Source organism: Bos mutus, chromosome 6 (assembly GCF_027580195.1).
Source record: "Bos mutus isolate GX-2022 chromosome 6, NWIPB_WYAK_1.1, whole genome shotgun sequence".
Classification (NCBI taxonomy): domain Eukaryota; kingdom Metazoa; phylum Chordata; class Mammalia; order Artiodactyla; family Bovidae; genus Bos; species Bos mutus.
In genome coordinates this window covers 112,839,435-112,862,918 of record NC_091622.1, presented here as the reverse complement: position 1 = coordinate 112,862,918, position 23,484 = coordinate 112,839,435, and the positions used below count along the sequence as shown (strand labels likewise).

The following is a 23,484-nucleotide window of genomic DNA, read 5'->3' as shown; positions in this document are numbered from 1 at the left end:
TGGGAACACAGAATAAAAAAGGCCCGCGAGGCCCCGGGGGTGGACGTGGTGTGGAGGGAGACGGAGGATGCTCCAGGAACACGCTCCTGGAACAAGGGGACAGACGCATCGCATCTCAGCTCAGCACCAAACTAAGCCATCTGACGGGGGAGGGGGCGGGGGGGCGGGGCGCGGTGTGTGGGGAGGGGCTCGCGGGCTGACTGGGCGGGGCTCGGGACTGCACGCTGGGACTCAAGGCATCAAGCGCGAGTCACCTGGCCCTGTGGTTCTCAACCCTGCTTTTGCGTGAGGATCACCTGGGGAGCCTTAAGACCAGCCTGGAAGCCCCAGGCCCGCCTGAGACTCGGCGCACTCGTTCTGGGGCAGGCTATGGTCAGGCTCTGGTCAGGCTCTGGTCTCAGCCGTTTCCGGCGGGGCTCCCCGCGATCCTGACGCAGGGTTAGACTGAGGCCCAACTTAACCCAGATCAGCCCCCAGGCGCCTTCGCTCTGTGGGAAGGGTGCAGGGGAGGAGACCTGACGTCACGTGAGTCATCATCTGGCTGCCTGCAGTCACTGCGCTGCATGCGATGAAATGGGGCCCACGGCAGCGGCGGCAGGCCAGCTTGAGGACTGCTCCCTCCCGCCACCCCCAGGGGAGGGCCTGTGTGCCCTGTTTGGCCTCCCCACAAAAGGCTGCACTCTCCGCAACCTTCAGTTCCAACAGCCTGGGGCCCTCAACCTCCCTGGTGCTCCTCCGTGAGTCAGCTGACTCGGGGAGATTCTACTTAACTGTGCTGTAACTGGGGGCAAGTTACTGAAAGAGCCCCAGTGCTCTCATCTCTAGAGAGATTTCTGTGCAAGTTAAGACAGGCGCGCGGCCTCAAGTGCAAGGCTGGTACACACGGTAAGCGTCTTCTCGAGTGCTGCTGCCCATAGCCTGGCCTTGGGCCCACCCGCCCTGAGACAGCTGGTGAAGACACCCCGGCTCCACCGAGGCAGGAACCCAGCACCCGGCCCAGGCCTCAGCTTTTCTCAGCTCACCTGCCAAGCTCTCATCATCCCGGCGCCCCACGGCACTCGGCTACCCCTTGGATGAGGTGGGAAGGTGACTATGTCCTTGGCTGGGACATGCCAGTAGGTGGAGCAGGTCTCTCCCAACCCCACTGCCGTCCCATTCTCTTCCTGCTTTAGGGGTTCTATGCGGACAGAAGGGGTCAGTGGATGCCACAGGCATCAGGAAAGGGCCATGCTGACTGCTGTCAGGGTTCTTCACGTCCCTGGTGACCACAGGCCAGGCCAGTTCTGGGCATTTCAGTCTTTACAACTATTCTCTAAGGGAGCCATCACTTTTAGCCTCTTTTTACAAATACAGACTACGGAGGCACAGAAAGGCCTGTCATCGCCGGAGGTCTAGCAGCTGGTGAAGGGAAGCACTGGGTTCCAGCTCAGCTCTGTCTGCTGAACCCTTAACCATCACCTGTACTGAGTCCCTGCAGGGCCCTCTGAGACCAAAAGAACACGCACACTTTTCGAACCCAGTGCGTGGGCCCTGCAGGCGGAAGCTCAGGACAGCCCAGCGGAGGCACAGTCTGCACGGCCCTCGTGGCCAGGCGCCCTGGGCACAGCAAGTGCGCTCCTGCCCTCCCGGCGGGCGCCCTGGGCACAGCAAGTGCGCTCCTGCTCCCCCGGTGGGCGCCCCTGCGGGCACCTGTCTGCACATGCTCTCGGCTGTCACATGCCACCTGCCCTGGTCCCTGCATGAACCGCGCCTGCAGGTAGTCCCGGCTTGGGTCCTGATTCCCTGGGGTCCCTGTGTTCCCAGCGCCCAGAACAGCGCCTGGCATGAGATGAGTGTACAAGAAGGCTTTGACCAAAGGAGTGTGTGTGTGGACACACAGCAGGGCAAGGGAGGGGGCGTTCCCTCGCTGCCCTCCAGGGTCGTGCTGCTGCCCTCTGGGGCCTCCATCTCCCGACTTGCTCGGAAAAAGGAACACTTCCTCCTCCCCGACAGGGAGGCTGGGGCTCTCCAGTCAGGCCCTGACTCAGAGCTGCACAGGCTTCTTATGAGGCGTGAGCGGCGTCAGAAGCTTCAGGAGAGAGGGGAGTCGGCAGGCCTGGCTGCTGAGCCGGTGAGGCCACCTGCTCTCCGGGCTGAGCTGCTCCTCAGACTGCACCCTGCCCTCCGGCACCCCCCTACCCCGGGCTGGAAGAACCAGGCTTCATGACATCACCACCAGGCAACCACCAGGGGTAGCTGAGAGTGGCAGGTCATCTGAAAACCTGGCTACCGTGCTTTGTCCACTGAGAACGTTCCTGCACGCCACACGGCAATTACAAAGAGCTCTGTGTGCCACGAGCCGGTGCAGCACCTACAAGGCACGGCACGGAAAACCACAGGCCAAGAGCTGGAGCGGCTGCCTCGCTAGTGACAGGAAACCAGGCCGAGGCCACCATGACGTCTCTGCGGCCCAGGGGAAGCCCACCCGGGGTGCTTGGGGGTCACCCCCGCGGCCCAGGGATGAAGCCAACTCAGGGTGCTTGGGAGTCACCCCGTGCAGGCCCCTACCCGCCCCCGTCCCAGGCGGCACTTCCTGGGTGTGGGGCCCCCTGGCCCTCCCCATCTGCATTCCCCGTGACCGCAACTGGGACTTGCTCAGTCAGGGCTCCCACTGGACTCAGGTCAGGGTCCAGTCTGCACTCCTATCATCCCTGCATCTCCAGAGCGCAGTGTGCAGAGGCCGCTGGAGAGAGAGCACGCTTGGACCTCAGGGCTACGGCCAGCACTCAGGCCTGGGCCGAACAGCTGGAACCATTCAGATGGGTGCACCATCTGAGGCAAAACCAGGCTTTTTGTGGGGGCTGTAAAGATTGAAGCACCTTGGAAATAATGAAGAGTGGCTAAATATTAGCTAATGGCAGAGGAGCCGGCCTTCAATAGAGGCTGTTAAATAAAAAAGATGCTGGAAATGAAGACTCTGCTGCCCTGATGACCCTTGGGGAGGCAGAGGTGGGGAGCTGCTTCTGTGCCCACAGGACGAAGACGTGGACAACCCCAGGTCCCCCTGTCAGCTGAGGCCAGGCTGCGAGGGCACTGCCCCGCGGGCGGGGAGGGGAGATGGGACGCACAGGTGAACACGTGAATACCAACCAGAGCCCGGCCTCCTTCCAGGGCTCTGAGCGGAAAGACCACGAGACCAGCACCGCAGCCGGCGGAGCCCAGGCGACCACGGCTGGCCGCACAGGGTCAGGCCGAGCTGACCGCTTGGCCACCTCCTCGGTTCTCTCCTCCCCCAGAATGGCAGGCCCGGGCTGTTTATTGCTTCCGAGGAGGTGCCCCTGCCGGGAGGTTCGAGAAGCCCTTCCCCAGTCTGCCCCCATGTCCCTCTCCCTGGTCTGCCCAAGTGCTCTCCCACGGCTCGCTGTCACAGAAAGGCACTCAGCAAACTCTGGCCTCCTCCACACAGCCCCCCAGGGCTGCTCTCTGCTCTCCTTCCCCAACAGGGGCCTTTATCTTGTCATCCCAGACCACAGCAAGAGCCCAAGAGCCCCGGCAGGTGTCCTCCAGTCTTTCCATTCCTTCCCCACTCTGATTCTATTGCTAGAATTGCTTTAGAAAAAAAAAGCACCTGACCTGACACCCTCCAAGGTGAGCTCTTGCAAGAGGCCCTCTCCTCCTCCCTGTTCAAACTCCACCTAACGCGGCAGAACTCACGAGCCTGCTGACCAACTCGGCTCATCCCCTGCTGGTCTCTCCAGCCTCGGCTGGGCCTGGGGGGACCTCTGGTTCCCACCCTGACTGGCCACCGCCCCTCCCGCCTTTGCCCCCCTCACTGGGGGCTTACGTGTCTCCACGGCCCACCCCGCCCTAGGCTGTTGGTGGGCATAAGAGTGGGGTCCAGCCCGTGCTCACCTCTTGTGTCCCCAGTTGCCCCTGACCAACGCCTGCCACACAAATGCTCCTGGACCGATATTCACGGCAAAAGGAACAGACTGCTCTTTACGGAGCTAAGAGATCTGAGCAGGGGAAGGACCGCGTCAGGCCTCCTTACCTTCACACTCCGAGGCGGGGAAGAGAGGCGAGTACAAGGCTTTTTCCCACCAGGTTTGTCTCTCTTGACTCCGGTTCATTCCATGCACGTCAGTGTTCAGTACAGGGAACTGCTTAGAGTAAACCAAACACAGACCAAGTTTACAAACTTTCAAGATAAAAGGGAAAATTCAGGCATTAGAAACTAGTGACTGTTAATTGGTTTTATTTTTTACCATTTTACTGGCTTCCCTGATAGCTCAGTTGCTAAAGAATCCGCCTGCAAAGCAGGAGACCCTGGGTCCCATTCCTGGGTTGGGAAGATCCCCTGGAGAAGGGAAAGGCTACCCACTCCAGTATTCTGGCCTGGAGAATTCCACGGACTGTACAGTCTATGAAGTCGCAGAGAGTCAGACACGACTGAGCGATGTTCACTCTCACTGTTCTACTAGACAAGGTGAACAAAAAAAAAGCCACGTTCACAGCACATAAAGGAAGTTTTTCTTAAGAAAAGTACTGATACTGGAAATGGAATACGAAAAGTACAACAAGATTATCACAAGACAAAAACAACAGGAAACAGCCTTGAGGAAAGCAAGTTTCCAGATTTTGGAACAGCAGACCTAGCGGGGGTGGCGGGGGGAGGTGTGTGTGGCCCTGAGCCCCTCCTCCCCACTCAAGTGTGGGGAGGACTCTCTTCTTCACACACTCAGGCAGGAGGGAGTCAAAGAAGCAATACCAACCTAATGGTCTTTACAGCAATGATCTGCTTCAGTGAGAACCAGAAGGAAGCTGAGACTAAAACCAAATAACCAAACGGACAATAATTCAGCTTCAAAACAGGAAACATACATGGAAAAAGAGAGGAAAGCGGGACTCTGGAGCACAGGAGAGACCCCACATCCTGTGCAGGCCCCAGGCCCCGGCACAGCGGAAGGCGCCCATGCCGGGGAGGGGGACCAAGTCCGAGCCCAGGCCCCACCCTTCACTGGCAGAGCTCTTGAGCTCCAGCAGGACCTGCCCACCATCCTGGGCGGGGCCAGCCGCGGCCACCACAGGTGCACCCCGGGATGCTGGGGACAGGGCACCCCCCCTCCCTGCTCCTTTCCTGCTCGGCCTGCCCTCCAGGGTGAGGCCGGCTTTGGGCAAATCCGCACCTCCCACCACCCCTCACAGCCTCAACAAGGGTCTGCTGGACCGATGCACGTGCTCTATGAACACTGCATAGACCTTGGTTTCAGAAGGTGTTTCATCACAAGTTTAAAACCTGATCTGTTTCAGCAACCAATGATCTTCAATTCTCTGATAGGATTTTTTAAATTCTAAACAAACAACGTAAATCACTTTATCAAAAACTTTTTGGACTCAGGAATGTGTGTTTATTAAGCTAAATGGCAAATGTATGTCAGATCCTGATTTTCATTTAACTTTTTAGAAATACTCTTCAATCAGAAGCTGAAGAGGACTTCGTTCTGTCCACCCAGAGCAGCCACTCAACCGCCACCATTCTCTCTTGCAGCGTATCCTAACAACAACGATTAGCAAAGCTATTAGACAAGCAGACACCAAGGTCAACTGCACGGAGGAGGCCAGGGCTCGCAGATGAAGCCAGCAATGTGCCAGGGCTGCGGTTAATTCGAGGTGATGATTCCTGCATTGGGCACGCAGCTCACAGCACTGGAAGGCCTCGCTGGAAAGCCCCGGCCCTCCTTAGCGCCTCAGTGCTAACGACGGCTCCCTGGACAAACGCGTTTCCGTCACCCAAGGCACTACCGAGGGGCGATGGATTCGAAGGTGACCAGCTCCTACCTGCGAAGAAAAACACCTGGGGCGGCCGTGGGACGATCGAGTGTTTGTTCAGGTGGGCACAGCTGGACTGCTCATCCTTTAATCCTTTCCTGGGATTCAGGGCGTGGGGTAAAGAGTAGGAAGAGGAAGAGGGAGAGGACCCATCAGGACGGACAGGACAGGTGGGGAAGAGCAGGCTAGAGGGCGTCAAGGGACAGACAGGCGGCTGGGTCAGCAAGGACAGGAGGAGGAGATGAGACAGACACAAGCCGACCGGACAGTGAGTGCAAGGGCAGGAGCCGCGTCTCACTGATGGGCACCCCTGCAGGAGGAGGGCTGGCACAGAGCGGGGACACCACGGCCGCTGGCCTGAGAACAGCCCCCCTCCCAGCCGGAGGCCCTGATGGTCCAGCACGCTGCTCCCACGGCCTGCTGAGACCACTGTTGGTTGGGTCATGCAGTTTCTGCCATCGTCTCTTAAGTTTTTTTTCCTGCATCCTTCCTTTGAGTGTCAATTCCAATGGCGAGGACTTATTTCTTCTGTTTTGTTTACATTGAATATGTGGTCAGTGAATATGTATTACATTATGACATCTTTCCACTCAGCTATTTCCAGCGTTGAAGCCTGCACGCCAAAGATGACCAGGAGGCCTTGCTTGACTAATGTCTGTTTAACGTATTAATTCAGCTTCTGCCATGGCTGAGCATGAAATAATGAAGACATGCTGGAGGAGACGGAGAACAGAATGGGGCACAGCCCTGGGTGGTCCCGGAACCTCTGCCTCAGCTCTGCTCCCTCCCCTCCAGGCCGCTCCAGGCTGACTGGCTACTGGACACCTCTCTTCAACCGCGCCTCGGCCACGAGGCCTGCCCTGACGCGGGGGTCCACTGAGGCACACTGCTCTGAGCACCCCCTCCCGCCACGTCCTCATCCGCTCTGCCTTCCCACGGCACAGGTGTTCTAACGTACGCGTAGCTTCACGCTGCTCACGGAACGTACATCCAAGGATGCAGGAGCCATCTCTCTCTGTTCCTTTATACCTGGCCCCTAGAGCAGTGCCCAGACAGAGCGGCTCTTAACAAACGTGTGATGGATGAAGGAAATGGTAAAGAGGGAAGACGTGAACACTACCCAGAAAGCCTTATCGAAAACGTCTGTAGCAGGAGATGTAACGGTCAGTAATTCTCCAGGAGATGAAAGTTGGGTAAATGCTCGCTGCTTTAAATCCACACTGCACACTCCTGCTTCTGGTGACAAGACTGAAGTCCGGGCCCCCTCCCTGGAAGAAACTCTGGCTCTGGCTCTCATGCAGGGATCTGGGGCGGGTGGCCCACCCTCCGGGCCCACGTGCCCTGAGCCATCCTGGGGAGGGGTGGGGAATGTCACTGCGGGCATTCGGTAGGGGGGTGGTGGTAATAGAGGGCACAGTGTCTGGCGCAGGTGGGCTGGGCCCTCACGCCCTCCGCTGGTCAGAGCCCCTGACCCCCATGGCACTGCTGCCTGTCCCAAGGGACGCCTTCCCCTCCTGGACTGCAAACTCCTGGAGGCACGATGAAGCCTCTTGCTGCTGCTCTGCGCCTTCGAGGGCACGACAGAGCAGATGCTCCTGCCACAAGGGCACGCAGAGCTGGGCACCGAGGCCCACGGCTCACCTGTCCTCACCTTTCCCTCACACCTCAGCTGCCGCGACCGCGTGCTGGCCGCCACCCTGCACAGGTGAGCCGCTCACCGGTTCGACTGCTGCTGCTTCTGCCTGGCGGGCCCCGCCTCCTCCCTTCCGCCCCGGGACACGCCAGTCTGTGCACCAGCCTCCTCTGCACTCTCAGGCCGGGTCGGTCCTCCTCTGGGTTCCCACTCCTCCTGTGTTCACCCTCCCCAGGCTGTCATCCCTGCCACCTCAAATTATGTGGGCCGGAACACCCTCAAAGGACTTCCTTGTAGCAGGAGACCAGGATTTGATCCCTGGGTTGGGAAGTTCCTCTGGAGAAGGGAATTGCAATCCACTCCAGTATTCTTGCCTGGTAATTCCATGGACAGAGAAGCCCGGCAGGCTACAGTCCATGGGGTTGCAAAGAGTTGGACACGACTGAGTGACTCACACACACAAACACCCTCAAATGTAAGGAACCAGCTAGGAAATTATAGTACCTCCAAATGATGGAGAAAATGCAGAATGTGCAGAAATAATATGCAGAAAATAAAGAAGGGTGATTCTAAATAAAGTGTCATTTCAGTCCAAAAAAAAAAAAAAGAAAAGTGGGACCAAAAAAAACAGCAGACAGAACACATGTGGACGCGCATGTATGTGCTTCCACAAGCACGCAGGGTCCTCAGGGGCAGCACGCTGGGACTCATGTCGCGGCAAGGAGGGGACTGGTGCCACGGACACGCCCTCCCGGAGCGCCCGCATCGGAACCATGGCAGACAATGACCTGCGTGACGGAGAGCAAATCAGCTGCTCGCGCTTGGTCTTCAGGACCAGGCTGAATTCTCCCGGGGCAAGGACAGCCTCTGGTTCACTCAGGGCACCTGCCGCAGGGATGTGCCCAGGACGGGCGAGTGTTTAATAAATGTTTGCTGAACTGAACTCAACTAACCTTTTGAAAAGCATCATTAATTCAGGCTCCTGCATACCAATTCTATCAGAAACCCTACATTCTAGACCACCTATGCTCTAAAACAGATGGGCAACTAGTGACTTTTTAAAAAAACAGAGCCCTGCCCTCTGCAAAGACTGCCCTCACTCAGGGAAGTGGGGGGGAGACGACCTGGCTGGAGATCTCCGAGACGGACAGGCAGCGTGAGAGTGAAGAGGCAAGATCCTGGCCCCAAACTGGGGCCTTTCGGGCCACCCTCAACCTTTCTGCAGCTCAGATGAAGCTACGAGGTGGGAGCTGTAGGCAACGATGCTGAGACAAGGGCTGAGAGGACCCGGGACGGCGAGGGTCCTCCGAGGACTTAGCTGGCGCCCCAGACCTGTCAGCTTTGCTGGGAAAGAGGAGGGCAGGAGGAGAAGGGGACAACAGAGGATGAGAGGGCTGGATGGCATCACCGACCCAACGGACATGAGTTTGATTAAACTCCAGGAGTTGGTGATGGACAGGGAGGCCTGGCATGCTGCAGTCCATGGTGTCGCAAAGAGCCGGACACGACCGAGCGACTGAACTGAACAGACCTGTCAGACAAGACAGAGCTCTGATAACACACAGAGATGCCAACACACCAGGAGGTGGAGGCCTGTAGCGGTGGCTGTGATGCGGACTCGCTCTCACTCTTTTTCTTCATTCCCCGTCTGGAGCCAGGCGAGACACAAAGTACGTGAGGACACTTTTAAGGATGAAAGGTGGGGTGACCAGCAAACAGATGAAGGCTAACAGCGTTATACTTTTTTGCTGTTCTGAGCAACTCAGATGTCAGTGTTTCGGTGGGATTCAATTCCTGGCTAAATATCCCCAGGCAAGTGCCTCCGAGAGTGATTCTTGGGTTGCTGTGGGGGCTTCCCACCACCACCTGCGCTTAGGGCCACACCTGTGCACTGACTGGACACATGAATGATATGGCATCTGAATCCACGAGGAGCTCACAACTTAACAAAGAAAGGACACCGATGACTCATGAAAAATGGCAAATGCAACTAAGAGGAAAGGCATAAAGCACATGAAAATTAAAAGGAAGCAGAAATGATTTCTGGAGAAGGCGATGGCACCCCACTCCAGTACTCTTGCCTGGAAAATCCCATGGATGGAGGAGCCTGGTGGGCTGCAGTCCATGGGGTCGCTAGGAGTCGGACACGACTGAGCGACTTCACTTTCACTTTTCACTTTCATGCACTGGAGAAGGAAATGGCAACCCACTCCAGTGTTCTTGCCTGGAGAATCCCAGGGACGGGGGAGCCTGGTGGGCTGCCGTCTATGGGGTCACAGAGAGTCGGACATGACTGAAGCGACTTAGCAGCAGCAGAAATGATTTCTGCTGCGGGTGGAGCAGAGAGGAACGGGGGACGTGGGAGGGAGGGGCGCCTCCTGGGTCCAGCTGGACAGAACCACGTGGAGGGCGGGCAGGCAGGCGGAGCGTGCAGGACGACGGAGGCGAGGAAGGGATGACCCAGCGGCTGTCCAGCCACAGGTGGCCTGACTTCTCGATACCTCCACCTGACTTTTTAAAAAGCTGCACCTGGAAAAGGGCCGGGGTGGGGGCAGAGCCCCAGGCTTCTCCTTGGGCACAGGTCATCAGTGTCACTGTTTCTTCTTGTACAGTTTACCCTCAGATCACTTCTCAGCAACGTCAGACGGCACAATGACTCCTTTAAAACACTATTCCTATTAACCTCATTTGACAGACTGACCCATACAGTTCAGGTAACTTCAGGAATACATACTTTGTAATAAGCAAGGGTACACCTGCAGGGGTTCTGTGGAAGTTATTTTGTTACATTTGTATTGAGGGTTAATTGCTACATGTACCACAAAAAATTTCAGAGAATTCTACAGAGATGTAATTTATCTTACATGTAAAACGTTAACTTTTTATAAACTAATCAGTGTTGCAGAGACAGTCAGACAGGCTTCCTACTTCAAGAAACCTTTCGCCGCCATTTCTGAGGAGCAAGGGGCCTTCCGAAGAGTGAACGGCCACTTCTGGATTCATCAGTTGGGAAAGCTTTGCTTTAAGCATAACACATGCATGTTAAACCACTCAGAAACACCTCATACTCTGATTTATCTAAAAATGTCAATTGTCTAGTTCAAATTGATAAACATCAAATCCAAGGATGCTAAGTTTTAAGACGTTCAAGCTAAATTCCCAATAATTTAACTCTATCTTTTCTTTGCCTGAAATGGCTGTTCTTAAAGTCTGATCAAATCCTTTCACCAAGTACCGATCCCCACTGACACATACCTCTTCCAGCTGTCCTGAAGAAACTGGATTATCTTCATAAGCAGGGAACTGACAACCTGCTTTGCAGCTGCAGAAATGATTAATTTCTTCCTCGCACTGTGCCATTATTTTACAGTTTGCTTCTGGGCTTTCCAGGTCGATCTCCAGAGGCTCGCTCATGCTGCACTCCAGACACGGGTTCCGCTCTCCTGCTGGCAGGACCCCGGCTGACTCCTCCTGGGAATCCAGGGATGTCTGGGCACTCTTCTCCATCCCAGACTTCTTTAACCTGGGGAGGAACTTCCCAGACTCAAGCTCGGACTTCCCATAGTAATGGCCTTCTTTCTCTGCGTCCTCTTCAAGCGGTTTGAGATCTGCCTGTGGATCTTCGAATGCGTCGACTTGAGAAGGAATGGGAATATTTGCTTCGTCTCTCTCGGATTCAAATTCTGACTCACTTCCTCCTCCGGGGGAGAGTTCAGATGCAGAGATGGGGCGAAAGTGAGTCCTGGGGGAGATCCGGATAGCCCGGTACTGTGTTCTGTCGACGTCGCATATCCTGGGGTGGAAAACTTCACTGTCGGAATCAGAGCAGAGGATTGACTTCGGTTTGAAGCTTGGACTGAAAGATGCAATCCCTTCGGGTTCAAAGGAACACTCTACGTGGAGAACTTGTGAAAACGGATTGCTTAAGTCAAAAGAAGAGAAGGGATACTCGAGTCCAGGATCTTCAACTTGAAAGTTGCCACAAGCTCCTAGTAAGTCTTCATGGAAGATGAAGGAAAATCCCTTATTCAATCCGTTTTCCCCGCTCTTCGGCTGGTCGTTCTGTTCCAAGGACACAAAGGGTTTCCATAACTGCCTGTGACCAGGAGCGAAGCTGTTTCCGGGGGTCATAAAGACATCTGTCCCCGCTATGGTCACCACGTCAGAAGCGGCACACTGCAGCAAACTCCCTTTGGCGTGACTGGGCGGTACGACTGCCCACCCTGCATCGCTGTTAAACGTTTTGAGCTCCCCGTAAACTCCTCCCAGGATGAATGAGTTCTCTTTGTCTTGGGCCACATCCCAAGGTTTCGACGGGGTGGTGTAGTCCCCGCCATCCACCTTGGACAGCTCGCCGGACACAAAGGCTCTCTTCTCCAGGGTCTCTTTCTGGCCCTCCCACAGGTGGTATTCTGATCTCTGCACGGCCTTGTTTGGCTCCTGGAGGGGCTCCATTGGAGCCTCAGCATCCAAACAGCAGCAGTAGTTATTTACATCTGTCGGAAACAACTCATCATCAACGCTTTCTATTTCTAGTAGAGCTGCAGAATTTCTGTCTGCCATCTTTGTCCAAATGTCTTTAATAACCCCTGAGCTGTAGCCATCTCCACGCGGACTGCCTTCACTACACGCTTGCGTAGTTTCGAAGGCTTTGTTCTCTGTTTTTTGTTCTAGCTGAATACCACAGATAGATTCTAGTTTAGATTTTTTTTGGAAAACTAACGTTGGGATTTCTCCTAAAGTCCTACTGTTTTGCTGGCAAGTTTCATCCTGCAAAAAATCTAGGAGTTCTTCATCTACATAATTGGACGAGACTCTAGGAACTACATAGTTAATATCCTCTGCGTTAAACTGTGTGGACTCTTCAAACTGGACACTTAACGTCTCATTGTCTGAACGTGTTTCTTCTGAATGGGACCATGGACTGCAAGTTCTTGTTGAAAGATTAGAACAGTGTTCATTTTCCTCGAAGGCACTATTTTTGGTCCATATTAGTAATCTAGACTGTGTTTTCCCAAGCATGTTAGCACTAGAATCTGTATTTTCATTTCCCAAGTTGAGTGTTTCAAAAGAAAATGGTAAAACAGAATTACTGCATTGCACTTCAAACACTGAAAAACAGGAGTTTATACCAGATCCTTCATTAATATCTGAAAAGAGCTCTTGATTGCCGGCCAGCAAATGCGGATTGAGCGCTGTGCTGTCTAAGGTCGGGGAGAGTCGAACCGGGGAGTCTCCCGCAAAACTCTCCCCGTCGGCATCGCCAGAGCTGGACGAACAGCACTCCCAGAACTGGGCCAGGCTGCCAAGGTCTTGCAGGAGAAAGCCCTCGGCGCCCACAGAGCTGGTACAGTCTGCCCATATTGCACGTTCCCCTTGCAACTCCATTCCATCTAACACTATGCAACATTCTGCCTCAAAATCTGTCTTCTCTTTGCTTTTTTGTCGAATCATATTCAAAATCCGACTTTCTCCTTGCGTGGTTTCTGAGGCACCGGGATCCAACATGGATGGGTCAATATCCACTTCGTAGAAGTGTGTTAGTTCTGACAGATGAATATCATCCAAGTATTTGTCGTCCTCTGGCAGAGGACAGAATGAGGTCCCAGCGAGGTCGATGTCCTCATTTATGACTGCAGGCATTTCTACAAAATGACCATCGATGAAAGTACCTGCTGCGAGGTATGTTTTATGAATATTATTGTTGCTGATGCAGAGGCCGTGCACTGACTCGGACAACTCCTCCACGGCCGCTGAGGTCACGTCGTCGGCGTCTTGCCTGTTGCGGTACGTGGTCTCCAGCTTGCTTTTTCTGCTCAGAGGGACGAAGTACTCGGCGATGGGCTCGGTGTACCACAGCGGCTCCTCCTTGTACTCCCTGTCCGTCCTGCTCTCCAGGAACAGGTCTCTGCCCTCGGCACCCCCCGCCTCCTTCCTGCCCAGCTCCTTCAGCGGCCGCTTGCCCCGCTTGCACAGCTGTCGGAAGGAACCGCCACCGCCGCTGCTGCTGCTGCTCCCGGCGGCGTGTGGGCTTCTCTCCGCCTTCTCGCCGCGCTTCAGCGAGAGCCGGCTTTGCCCGCTGCGCGCTCCTTTCTTGTTCCGGATCTCCCGCACCTTGTGCCTCAACTTCACGCACTTCGCGGACGCCTTGGGCTCCCCCTGGTTCCCGCTGGAGCTCGAGCCGGCTTCGCTGGAGCCGGATGACCAGGAGCGCGGGCGCGGCTTCCCGTCCGGCCGGTGCCGGCTCTGCTTCTTGGACGGCGGCGGCGGCGCGGGCCGCTCTTCGCTGGGCCCGTTCCTGAACCTGTTCTCCTTCTCGCTGTGGCTGCGGCCGCTCTGTGTTCTCTCGTGCAGGCTGGCGGGCGGCGCGTCACCGCTTCTTTCCCGGATGATCTCGCCTTCGCTGTTGCAATCCTTGGGGGAGGGCGTGTCTGTGCTGGCTGGAGGGGCTGTGGACGAGGAGGACGAGCTCGAGTAGGAGCCGACGGCGGACTTGTTCCACACGGTCATGATTTCCTGCAGGCAAACTGGCTTCTCGGACAGCGGTGGAAACGCTTCATAGTACCTGGAAAAACAAGCAAGAGATTTCAGAAGTGGGCTCTCAGGGCGTTACCCAATATAGAAAAACAATGTCACCCGTCTAGAAATGGGGTATTTCATTTCAACAGAGTCAGTGTTTACACGGCATCCATGAGTGAGCAACTTAAAAAAAAAATTGACAATACAGTAAAACCTTTAAATTTAGGTCCATGGATCAAGCACCTTCGAAGTTCAACACCGAGATAAGTGCTACAGGAATACTTAGAGAGTATGTTAAGCTGACGACTTTAAACTTTGGATTTTCGTAAAGTCACAAAGTACAAATGGGATACGGTGGGAAGAATGCTAACATTCTGATGAGGACTGTCTGAACGTGAGTCAGCTCATTTCCTCCGCTTGTGACATTAAGCTACGCGTGCAATGGCACAGGCCATCTCCTAAAATGGGGGTACGGGGGCCTCTCTCACACGGCTGCCGCACACACAGAAAACCTGGAAAACGGGGGTACCGGGGCTTCTCTCACACGGCTGCCGCACGCACAGAAAACCTGGAAAACAGGGGTACCGGGACCTCTCTCACACGGCTGCCGCACGCACAGAAAACCTGGAAAACGGGGGTACCGGGAACTCTCTCACACGGCTGCCGCACGCACAGAAAACCTGGAAAACGGGGGTACCGGGGCCTCTCTCACACGGCTGCCGCACGCACAGAAAACCTGGAAAACGGGGGTTCCGGGACCTCTCTCACACGGCTGGCACGCACAGAAAACCTGGAAAACGGGGGTACCGGGAACTCTCTCACACGGCTGGCACGCACAGAAAACCTGGAAAACGGGGGTACCGGGACCTCTCTCACACGGCTGGCACGCACAGAAAACCTGGAAAACGGGGGTACCGGGGCCTCTCTTACACGGCTGCCGCATGCACTAGAAACATATGGGTGAAGAGCTGGAGAGCAAAGTTGTTGCGAGCACACGCTCTGAAGCCACACTCCCTGGGCCCGAGTCCTCATTCTGCTCTCTGCCAGCTCTGTGACCTTAGGCACAGGTCCTAAACCCGTGGCCTAGAAAACGGCTGAACGCAGTACCTACCTCACAGAGCTGTGAAGAGGGGAGGAATTAACATGCACAGTGAGTCGCTGACTGCCACCGTGTCTCCTCCTCAGAAGCCAAGTGCGACGCCCCGCTGGTTAAGCAGGCCATCGGAAATGGCAGCGATCGTGGGATTTAAGGGTTCGGGAAAGGGGATGGATTCTGGCGAGGCCCGAAACAATCAGATGAGGTGGACCACACCTGAGCCTGATGCTCCAGGCATGCTGCGGTCTGGTGAGTGCCGGCTGTGCGGCGTGGGAACCTGGGCGAGGATACGAAGACACTGGCCCCACGCCTCAGGAGAGCAGTGGCTCCTGCAACATGGGGCGGGAAACCAGGAGGCTGGCGTGGAAGCGTTTGGAGACAGGGTTTCGGTCTGCTAGGAAACTGGTAGCCACGGAAAGTTTCAGAGCGAGACAGACTAGACTGGCCAAGGAAGACTCAGGAGAGTCAGACTGGCTGCCAGAGTGGGGACTGTCATCGCGGAGGCCAGCCAAGGTCACACACAGAGTGATGCAGGGCCGGATTTTCAAGGGCCTACGCTGGACTCTCCTTTTCAGTCTACACCAAGCTGTCTGATGGAAACATACTGTGAGCTTTGTAAGTCATTTTTAATGTTCTCAGAGTCCCGTTAGAAGTGTAAAAAGAAACAAATGAAATTAATTTCGACAGTGTATTTTACTCAGCCAAATATATCCACATGATCAGTTTACATATATGCAATAGTAAAAACACTAATGTAATGCTTTACATTCTTTTTTATATGAAATCTTTGGACTCGAGGGGTCGGGATGCAACCCACACTGGACAGCACACACCGCCACGCCGGACAGAGTACACCATGCCAGACAGCACATGCCATGCTGGACAGCACACGCCACGCTGGACAGCACACGCCATGCCAGACAGCACACGCTGCCACGCGGACAGCACATGCCATGCTGGGCAGCACACACCAAGCCATGCCAGACAGCACACTCCACGCCGGACAGCACACACCACCACGCCGGACAGCACATGCCATGACGCTGGACAGCACACACCACCACGCTGGACAGCACATGCCACACTGGACAGCACACGCCACCATGCTAGATAGCACATGCCACGCCATGCCGGACAACACACACCACCACACTGGACAGCACATGCCATGCCATGCCAGACAGCACACGCCACCACGCTGGACAGCACATGTCACGCCAAGCCGGACAGCACACGCCACGCCACACCAGACAGCACACGCCACCACGCTGGACAGCACACGCCACGCCACACCAGACAGCACATGTCACGCTGGACAGCACGCGCCACACCGGATAGCACACACCACACGACCAACGACATCCTGCTTTCCGCTTAAGATTTACAAGTTTGGAAGATTCCAATGACCTGTATGATAAGGAAGTCTGCTTACAATGAGGCCAATTTAAATACAAACCATTTATGAAGAAAGCAGAAAAGCATCTTCAGGAAACGAGTCTGACACGGGTTCATGACTTGCCCAGGTTCCCTCGGTAATCAGTAGTGGGAAGCTGGCTTCCTTGTGTGTAAAACAAGGACAATCCTAATTCCCACAGCTGGCTCAAAGGACGGGCGTTGGATTTCAAAGGTCATGTGTGAACGGACCATAAATAATAACCTTGTTCATTTTATCAGTTTCACAAATATTGATTCAATGTGTGTGAAAAAAAGATAAGACCAGCTCCTTCACCTTTGAGCTCTCTGTGTCAGGCACACAGTAAGTGCTCAATAGATTCCTGAGTCATAAAATAGCAACTAAACCGAAGATGGCAAACTAAACCTGTCAACCACGCAGCAGGGCAGTCGTTAGCGCGGCTTTATCGCGGAACAACCTGACGTACATTTCCACTTGATCCTTCGCTGTGGGCGATAATTCTGCCTCTGGAGAGGGAGACCCCTCTAACTTCTTGTGAATCTTCTCTTCTGTTAACGAAACAAAAATTCAGAAAGATTTGTCTTGTATCAAGTCGGTAAATGCTCGTATTTTTGAAAGTTTCTCAAGTAAATTTAATCAGAAATTACACAGGCTTCTGTGGCTTAAAAAGACCTCTATACCAGTTTATCTTTTTAATAAAAATCTATTCCTTCACGGGCTTCCCTAGTGGTCCAGGGGTTAAGAGTCTACGGTTCCACTGCAGAGGGCGTGGGTTCCATCCCTGGTCAAGGAACTAAAATCCCATATGCTCCGTGGCACGGCCAAAAAGAAAGAAACCTCTTTCTTCAGTGAGCCAGGGAAAACTCTGCTCAGCCACATTAACACTGGACTGAGACCTCTGACCTCATCCCTGACAGAGCACGCTAGAGGCACTTGGTTACAAGACTGAAATCCCCTGGGTGCTTATTAATTACACTGCAAGAACAGAACATCTGTTTGGATTCCAAAAATACTTTCTCACAAGATTCCGCACTCACGGACTTTATATCGCCTCTTCCTGATTAAAACTGATATGTAAAGAAAGTTACTACAATTAGCTTTGTTACTTAGCATCTAGGGGAGCAAGGGCTGTGTTTCAACTCTTAGCTCACGATCCTGCCCTCAGATTAGAAACAAACTGTGCCTTTAAAAAGGCTCGAGACTTGGGGGTGCACAGCAAGATGACCATGAAGGGGACAAGCAAAAGAAACACCCTTAACAGGTAATTCTCATTCTACGGGCATGCAGAAATGCTGGGGAAAGAAGCTGTGAGCATTCACAGATCACAATGACTCGATGGGCCTGTCGAGTCTGCCTTTCCCAAACCGTCAAGGCGCAAGGCAGAAATTCCTGCGGCAAACCTGAACTGACAGGCGACACACCTCTGCAGGCCTCGCTGCCACACGGGCAAGTGTTAGTTTGGGATGATGGGGAGGAGCGGGGAGGATGGAAAAGACGAGAGATGATTGCTCCCGATCCAGAGCTTCATCTCCTCTCCGGGAGTGCTCCGGCGGATGAAGTCACTCCTCTGAGAGCAGGGACCTCTCTGCAGAGGATGGCCATGGGCTGACCAGCAGCCCCCCACAGCCAAAGACGGGGCAGGACACCGGCCTGGCGACACGCCAGGTATGAAGACTGTGGTTCCGTGCTCTTTCTTTCCGATCAGTTCTGAGACCTGTGCCCTGCGTGGTGGACGTGGACAGCCCGCGGGGACAGCGCTCTCACCTTGCTGGCTCTGCAGGTCCTTCAGCCTGGAGCAGAGCTCCTCCACTAAAGTCTCAATGCCAGAGCTCTGTGGGGACAGAAACGCACATGGTAACTGCCAGGTACGGAAGAGTCAAGCTGTTTGTACACTGTCGTCTTAACAGGAAAGCTTTAGAAATCTTTCACGTTTCAAAAGAAATACACCATCCATATTTAAATGAACACAGTAGATTCAACCCAGCAGACGTAGTTTACTAATAAAGCATATTCACCGGCACTTGCCGATAGAATGTAACAATTCTTAGGAAACTCCTGGACTGGCTCTGTCTTCCGGCGGGTACAGCAGCTTGCTCACAGGGGAGCCTCAGGACCTAAATGCCTGTCTTACAGCTAAGAGTCCGTCACTATCAAAAAAACATTATCCAACATCTATAACATCTGGTGAGCAAAGAGCTTGTACGGGGCTCAATACAAATTAAAATCACAAAAATCACAAAAATCGCCTTCCGGTCCTCTTAGCAGTTCACGGTCTAAAGAAAACAGGTGATTTCTTTTTCTTTTTTTCTCTTTAAAGTGAACACTCATGACTGGAACAGAAAGAGCAGATGGAAAACATATGTCATCACTGTGAACAAATGTGAAGCTGCACCGCACGGGTCATGGATAGGGTACTGGCCTCTGTGAAGAATCAGGGTAAAATTTAAGAGAGGGTGTGGAAGAGTCGGAAATTGGTGGGAGGGTGGGGGGAGAATAAGAGCCTCACTCGACGGAAAAATGAATGATGCAAACAGGCGTGAGCAAACCTTTCACTAGGCAGACTTTTAAACTTGTAAAATTCTCTCTCTCTCAAGGGAGGAAAAGGAAACAACCTTTCACAAGGTACCGGAAAAGTGAACGCATTTCCCAGGAGCTCTGTGTTTACTCAGCAGCTGAAAAGTCCTACTTAAACTGGAACCGAATCCCTCTAGGTGGGCATGACCCGAGCGGACACACAGGATCCCAATGCCCTTCGCCCTCTCGGGGCCGCGAGGAGCTAAAAATAGAACGTTACCCCATTTGCGTCCCTCAAAATGACTCAGCACGAGCATTAGAGATATCCTAAAGGAGAAACCGCACAGTCACACCGTCTGAGCAGCGAGAAGGATCACAATGAGAACAGCTAATTGTACACACTGATTAAGTTACACGCTATCCACATCACAGCACAGCTTTTGACGGGAGACAGGACAGAAGGAGAAAAGGGGAAACAGGCCAGGAGAGAGCTGACCTTTCCTGAAGAAGCCCTAGAAACCATGGCAGGGACTAAGTCATAAACACAGCTCCAACTACACAATTCCACCGGGGAGACTCGCTTACCATAGCGTTCAAGGTGGGATGAGTATGGCTGCTTTATTCCATTTCCTCCGGACCATGAACCTAACACCAGTGTCAGCTGACTGCCGGCGGCACGCTGCTCTTCGGTACAGCAAGCCTGTGTCGCCGTTCCTAAACCCGGCGCCAGCCTCCAGTGCCGAACACCGAGCCCGAGGGATCGCTTATTCCACTCTGGTCAGGGCTCTGAGCCAGCGGGCACGTACTGTCCTCCACAGGCCAGCCATGACAACAGTCACCGGACACTACTCACTTTTTGGCTTTGTCTTGGAAATTCCTTCCAAGCAACTGTAAAATTCAGTTGCTCTGGACAGTAATGCAGCTTAGGAGTGCAAATGGGAGAGAAGCAACATGCGTGCTCCACAAGGGACAGGCACTCCCATCAGGCCTGTCTTCCTTCCTTGATTCCTGCAGCATCCTAACTACAGTTTCACACACACACACACACACACACACACACACTCACACACACTCACACACACACACACACACACTCACACACGCACACACTCACACACACAATCATTAGACCATGGATTATCACATGAGCAAACTGAGAGACAAAAAGGGCGTCAAAAGCTGTACTGGACCCTGTCATCTCCCAGCAGGCATTCTGAAGCGTGGACTTGGTGCTGCTAATGAGAAATCTTATCCTGCTTCCCAATTATATTAACTAGATAATTTTAATTATCATATTTTAATAGCGTAGCATATCCACAAGGGCATTCAAGAACACCCAGAGCCTACAGTATTTTAAGGAAAAAGAAGTATATTATATTCATGCTTTAGGGATAACTCAAAGGGAGAAAAACGCTGTAGATAAAGAAAAAGAAACACTAACGTTCTACCACTCAACTCAAGAACCACTTTTCTGGCTGCAAGATGGATAATACCCAGTATCAAACCAACATGAAAAATTTCTCTGCAGGCTATAGGATCACTCTAAAATGGAAATCACAGTATCCACATCTTTACACTGGGAAACCAGACACAGAGCCTGGTGCTTTCAGGAGAGGTCCGGGAGGCAGTCTTCCATAACGACCGTTCACTCGTTTATTCCTCCCTCACTCAGAACAGCCTGCGAGATGAGCCCCTCGTCCCCGTGGAGCTTACACTCCACCAACTCCCATGTCCCAGGAGACAGCCCGGAGCAATGGACCTGGGCCTGGGTCCCCGAGCGCAGGCCCGCTCCTCGTTTCTGAACGCCCCCGTCTCAAGTTTCCCCAGAGTAAACCAAGGTGAGCGTGCCTGTCACGTCAAGTCACCCGCATACTGGTGCCATCTCTAGACAGTGGATATGATTTTCATTTCCTAGAGTCTCATTTTTTGATTCATAGCTTTTCCAACACTTGGGGTTTTTGCTCTGAGTCTGAGGTTGGACGATTAAGAAAGAGAAACATACCTGATCCGGAGAACGTAAGGTCCTCCGGGTCCTGCCTGGACGGCACGGTGCGGCTCTGCTGCCTTCACTCCCCCCAGGCTTCAGGGCGGACCCGGGGCACTTCCGGGATGAGGGAGCCCCCGGTCAGACCCTCAGCGACGTACTGTGCCCCTGCTTCTGGGAAAGCTTTTTCATTGGTTTCCCAACAAACTTCTATCATTTCCCACCCCACAGCACGGTGCTTCTTCCTCCTCTCTTCCCATCCTTCTCAGCTAAGGATTTTAATCTTTAGCATCAAGAAAACAAAGGCAGTCTTGACTTGTCCTGCCTGGTTATCCCTCCTCTCCACAAAGGTTTCTGTGGCTATGTTAATCATCTCAAAGGCTAACCTTTTATGGAGAACCTTTTTGGACTGGACAGCCCCTAAGTGCTGGACAGATAGCCCCACACCAACCCTGTGATCACTGACAGGTGTGACACGCAGGGACACTCAACTGCCTCTTTCATGCAGGACCGGGGGCTGGGGGGTGCAGTCAGATAGACGTGGGTCTGAATTTCACCTCAGGGTTAGCCACGTGGCCGCCTGTGACTCATCCACCTACTGCAGCCTTACTTTCCACGTCTGGGAATGATAAGAGCACCGCTTCCAAATAGCGGGGTTTTCACTTCATGCATGTCAGTTGCTCAGTCGTGTCCGACTCTGCGATTCCATGGATTCCACCAGGCTCCTCTGTCAGCAGAATTCTCCAGGCAAGAATACTGGACTGGGTAGCCATTCCCTTCTCACGGAGAACTTCCCAACCCAGAGATCGAACCTGGGTCTGCTGCATTGCAGGCAGATTCTTTCTGAGCCACCAGGGAAGCTGACTTCTTGTACTGATCCCCAACTTCTTTTATCTTTTCTATTTGCCGCTGCTTCATTTGTGGGTCTACTTCCTGGGAGACTTCCTCAGCTACACCTTCCCATCCTTCTTCCAGCCTTTCATTTCCATCATGACGTTTAGGATTTTCAGGAGACCATCTTGCCAGTTGACTGTTTCTTCTCTGCAGCAACCTTCTCCTCAGTGAGGAGCTCCCCAGGCTTCAGAGCTGTGGCAGCCAGGGAGAAGAGGGCCATGCGGATCCACCATCAGCCTCCGGGTTTCACCGTGAGATCTCACACTTTCCCGCAGAGGCGCTGGCTGCTGCACTCCTGCCTGGCTCCCACCTCTCCGGAAGTACTGATGGGATGGGGAAGCTGCTCACCATGCGCTCTGGGGACCGGGTCTTGGGCACTCGCCCCACGGGTCTGCAGGGACTCCTCGGCGAGACACGGGCAGGGGCGACGCCTGTCCTCTGGGGGTGCTGACTCCTGGCTCCATCTGCCATCAGCAGAGCCTCAGCCTCGTGCGGAGAGGGTCTCGGCTCCGAGCTGGCCCTGTGGAGGCACCAGACAAGCCAGGAAGGCAAGCCCGGATGGCCCGGTCCCCGCTCCGTGGGTGGCAACGGGCTGAGCCCTCACACAGGGGCCCAGCCCGGCCCACAGCACCGTTCAGGAAGAAACAGACGGGAGAGCAGGGAGGGCGCCGAGAATGTACTCCAGGGCTCACAGACTTAGGCCTTCTGGTGGCCAGGGAGTCATACAAGCACGGTGCCACAGGAAGCAGTGGGACACGTGGTCACAATGATGAGAACACATCCAAGGGTAAGTAACTTTAAGGCTCTCTCTGCCCTCCTGTGAGGGCTCTGAGTCCCATCCCTGAACATAGGAGCGTCGACACCCACCCACCCACGGCCTTGTCCCCAGCTCTCACTGCTGAGCACTCTCTAGTCTGCGTTACAGAGGAGGAGAGAAGAGCCTATCACGGGCCAAAGGTGTGTAAGAAAAGACGATCTTTCCAGTGAGGTCCACAGCTTTCATCAGATACTCAGCCTGTGATGCCAAAAAATGGTGAAAAACAGCCGACTTGAGTTCAGCAGGCTGACGACAGAGGACATCCTTGAGGAAAAGCACTGCCCAGGATGGGGCCTCAGAAACAGTCCCTGCTGGGGTCTTTACCACGGTCAGAACTGGGAAACCCCCGAGAGGGCCATGACCCGGAGAAGAAGCAGCTTTATAAGTGTTACAATGGACAGTGAGCAGTGAAAAGGTCATACTATCAACATAGATAAAATCGTTCAAAACGTTAACTAAAAACAAGTTATAAAACACATACAGGACGATACCGTTCATCGAAAGTTTACATGCAGAACAGTCCCGCGTCTGGGTGCCGTCTCACAGAACGTTCAGTAGAAGGACACGGACATGCACAGGAGATGAACGGTGGGTTCTGAGTGGCGGTGCCCACAGAGAGAGAGGGCATGCTCAGGGAGGGCACGTGGCCACTCAAGCCCTGCTCACAGCTCCGCATTTCCCCGGCCGTGTCCACAGGGGCTCAACGCTGCTCCGGGCTTCACACCATAGCCCCCGTACGCCTCTTTTCATGCCCTCACCCTCAGATGGTTAGGGGGGCACGTCCCATTTGTTTCCTTTTTCACAC

The 23,484-nt window shown here is 54.0% G+C and overlaps 1 protein-coding gene across 9 annotated transcripts in view; it reads right to left on the bottom strand.

The window, feature by feature from the left end:
* The window catches only part of KIAA0232 (KIAA0232 ortholog), an 81,811-nt gene that overhangs the window by 5,358 nt on the left and 52,969 nt on the right, over positions 1–23,484 (bottom strand). For 5 of the 9 annotated variants that reach the window (XM_070372741.1, XM_070372747.1, XM_070372745.1 and 2 more), the window contains 4 exons: positions 18,235–18,301; positions 16,937–17,018; positions 10,697–14,006; positions 4,031–4,142 (listed from right to left, as the gene is read on the bottom strand). In XM_070372741.1, the coding sequence (XP_070228842.1) occupies positions 4,031–4,142; positions 10,697–14,006; positions 16,937–17,018; positions 18,235–18,301 (3,571 nt within the window). Of the gene's footprint in view, positions 1–4,030; positions 4,143–10,696; positions 14,007–15,071; positions 16,897–16,936; positions 17,019–18,234; positions 18,302–19,569; positions 19,772–23,484 lie in introns of those variants that run through there. The other 4 variants (XM_070372744.1, XM_070372746.1, XM_070372749.1 and 1 more) reach the window with 3 other exon arrangements.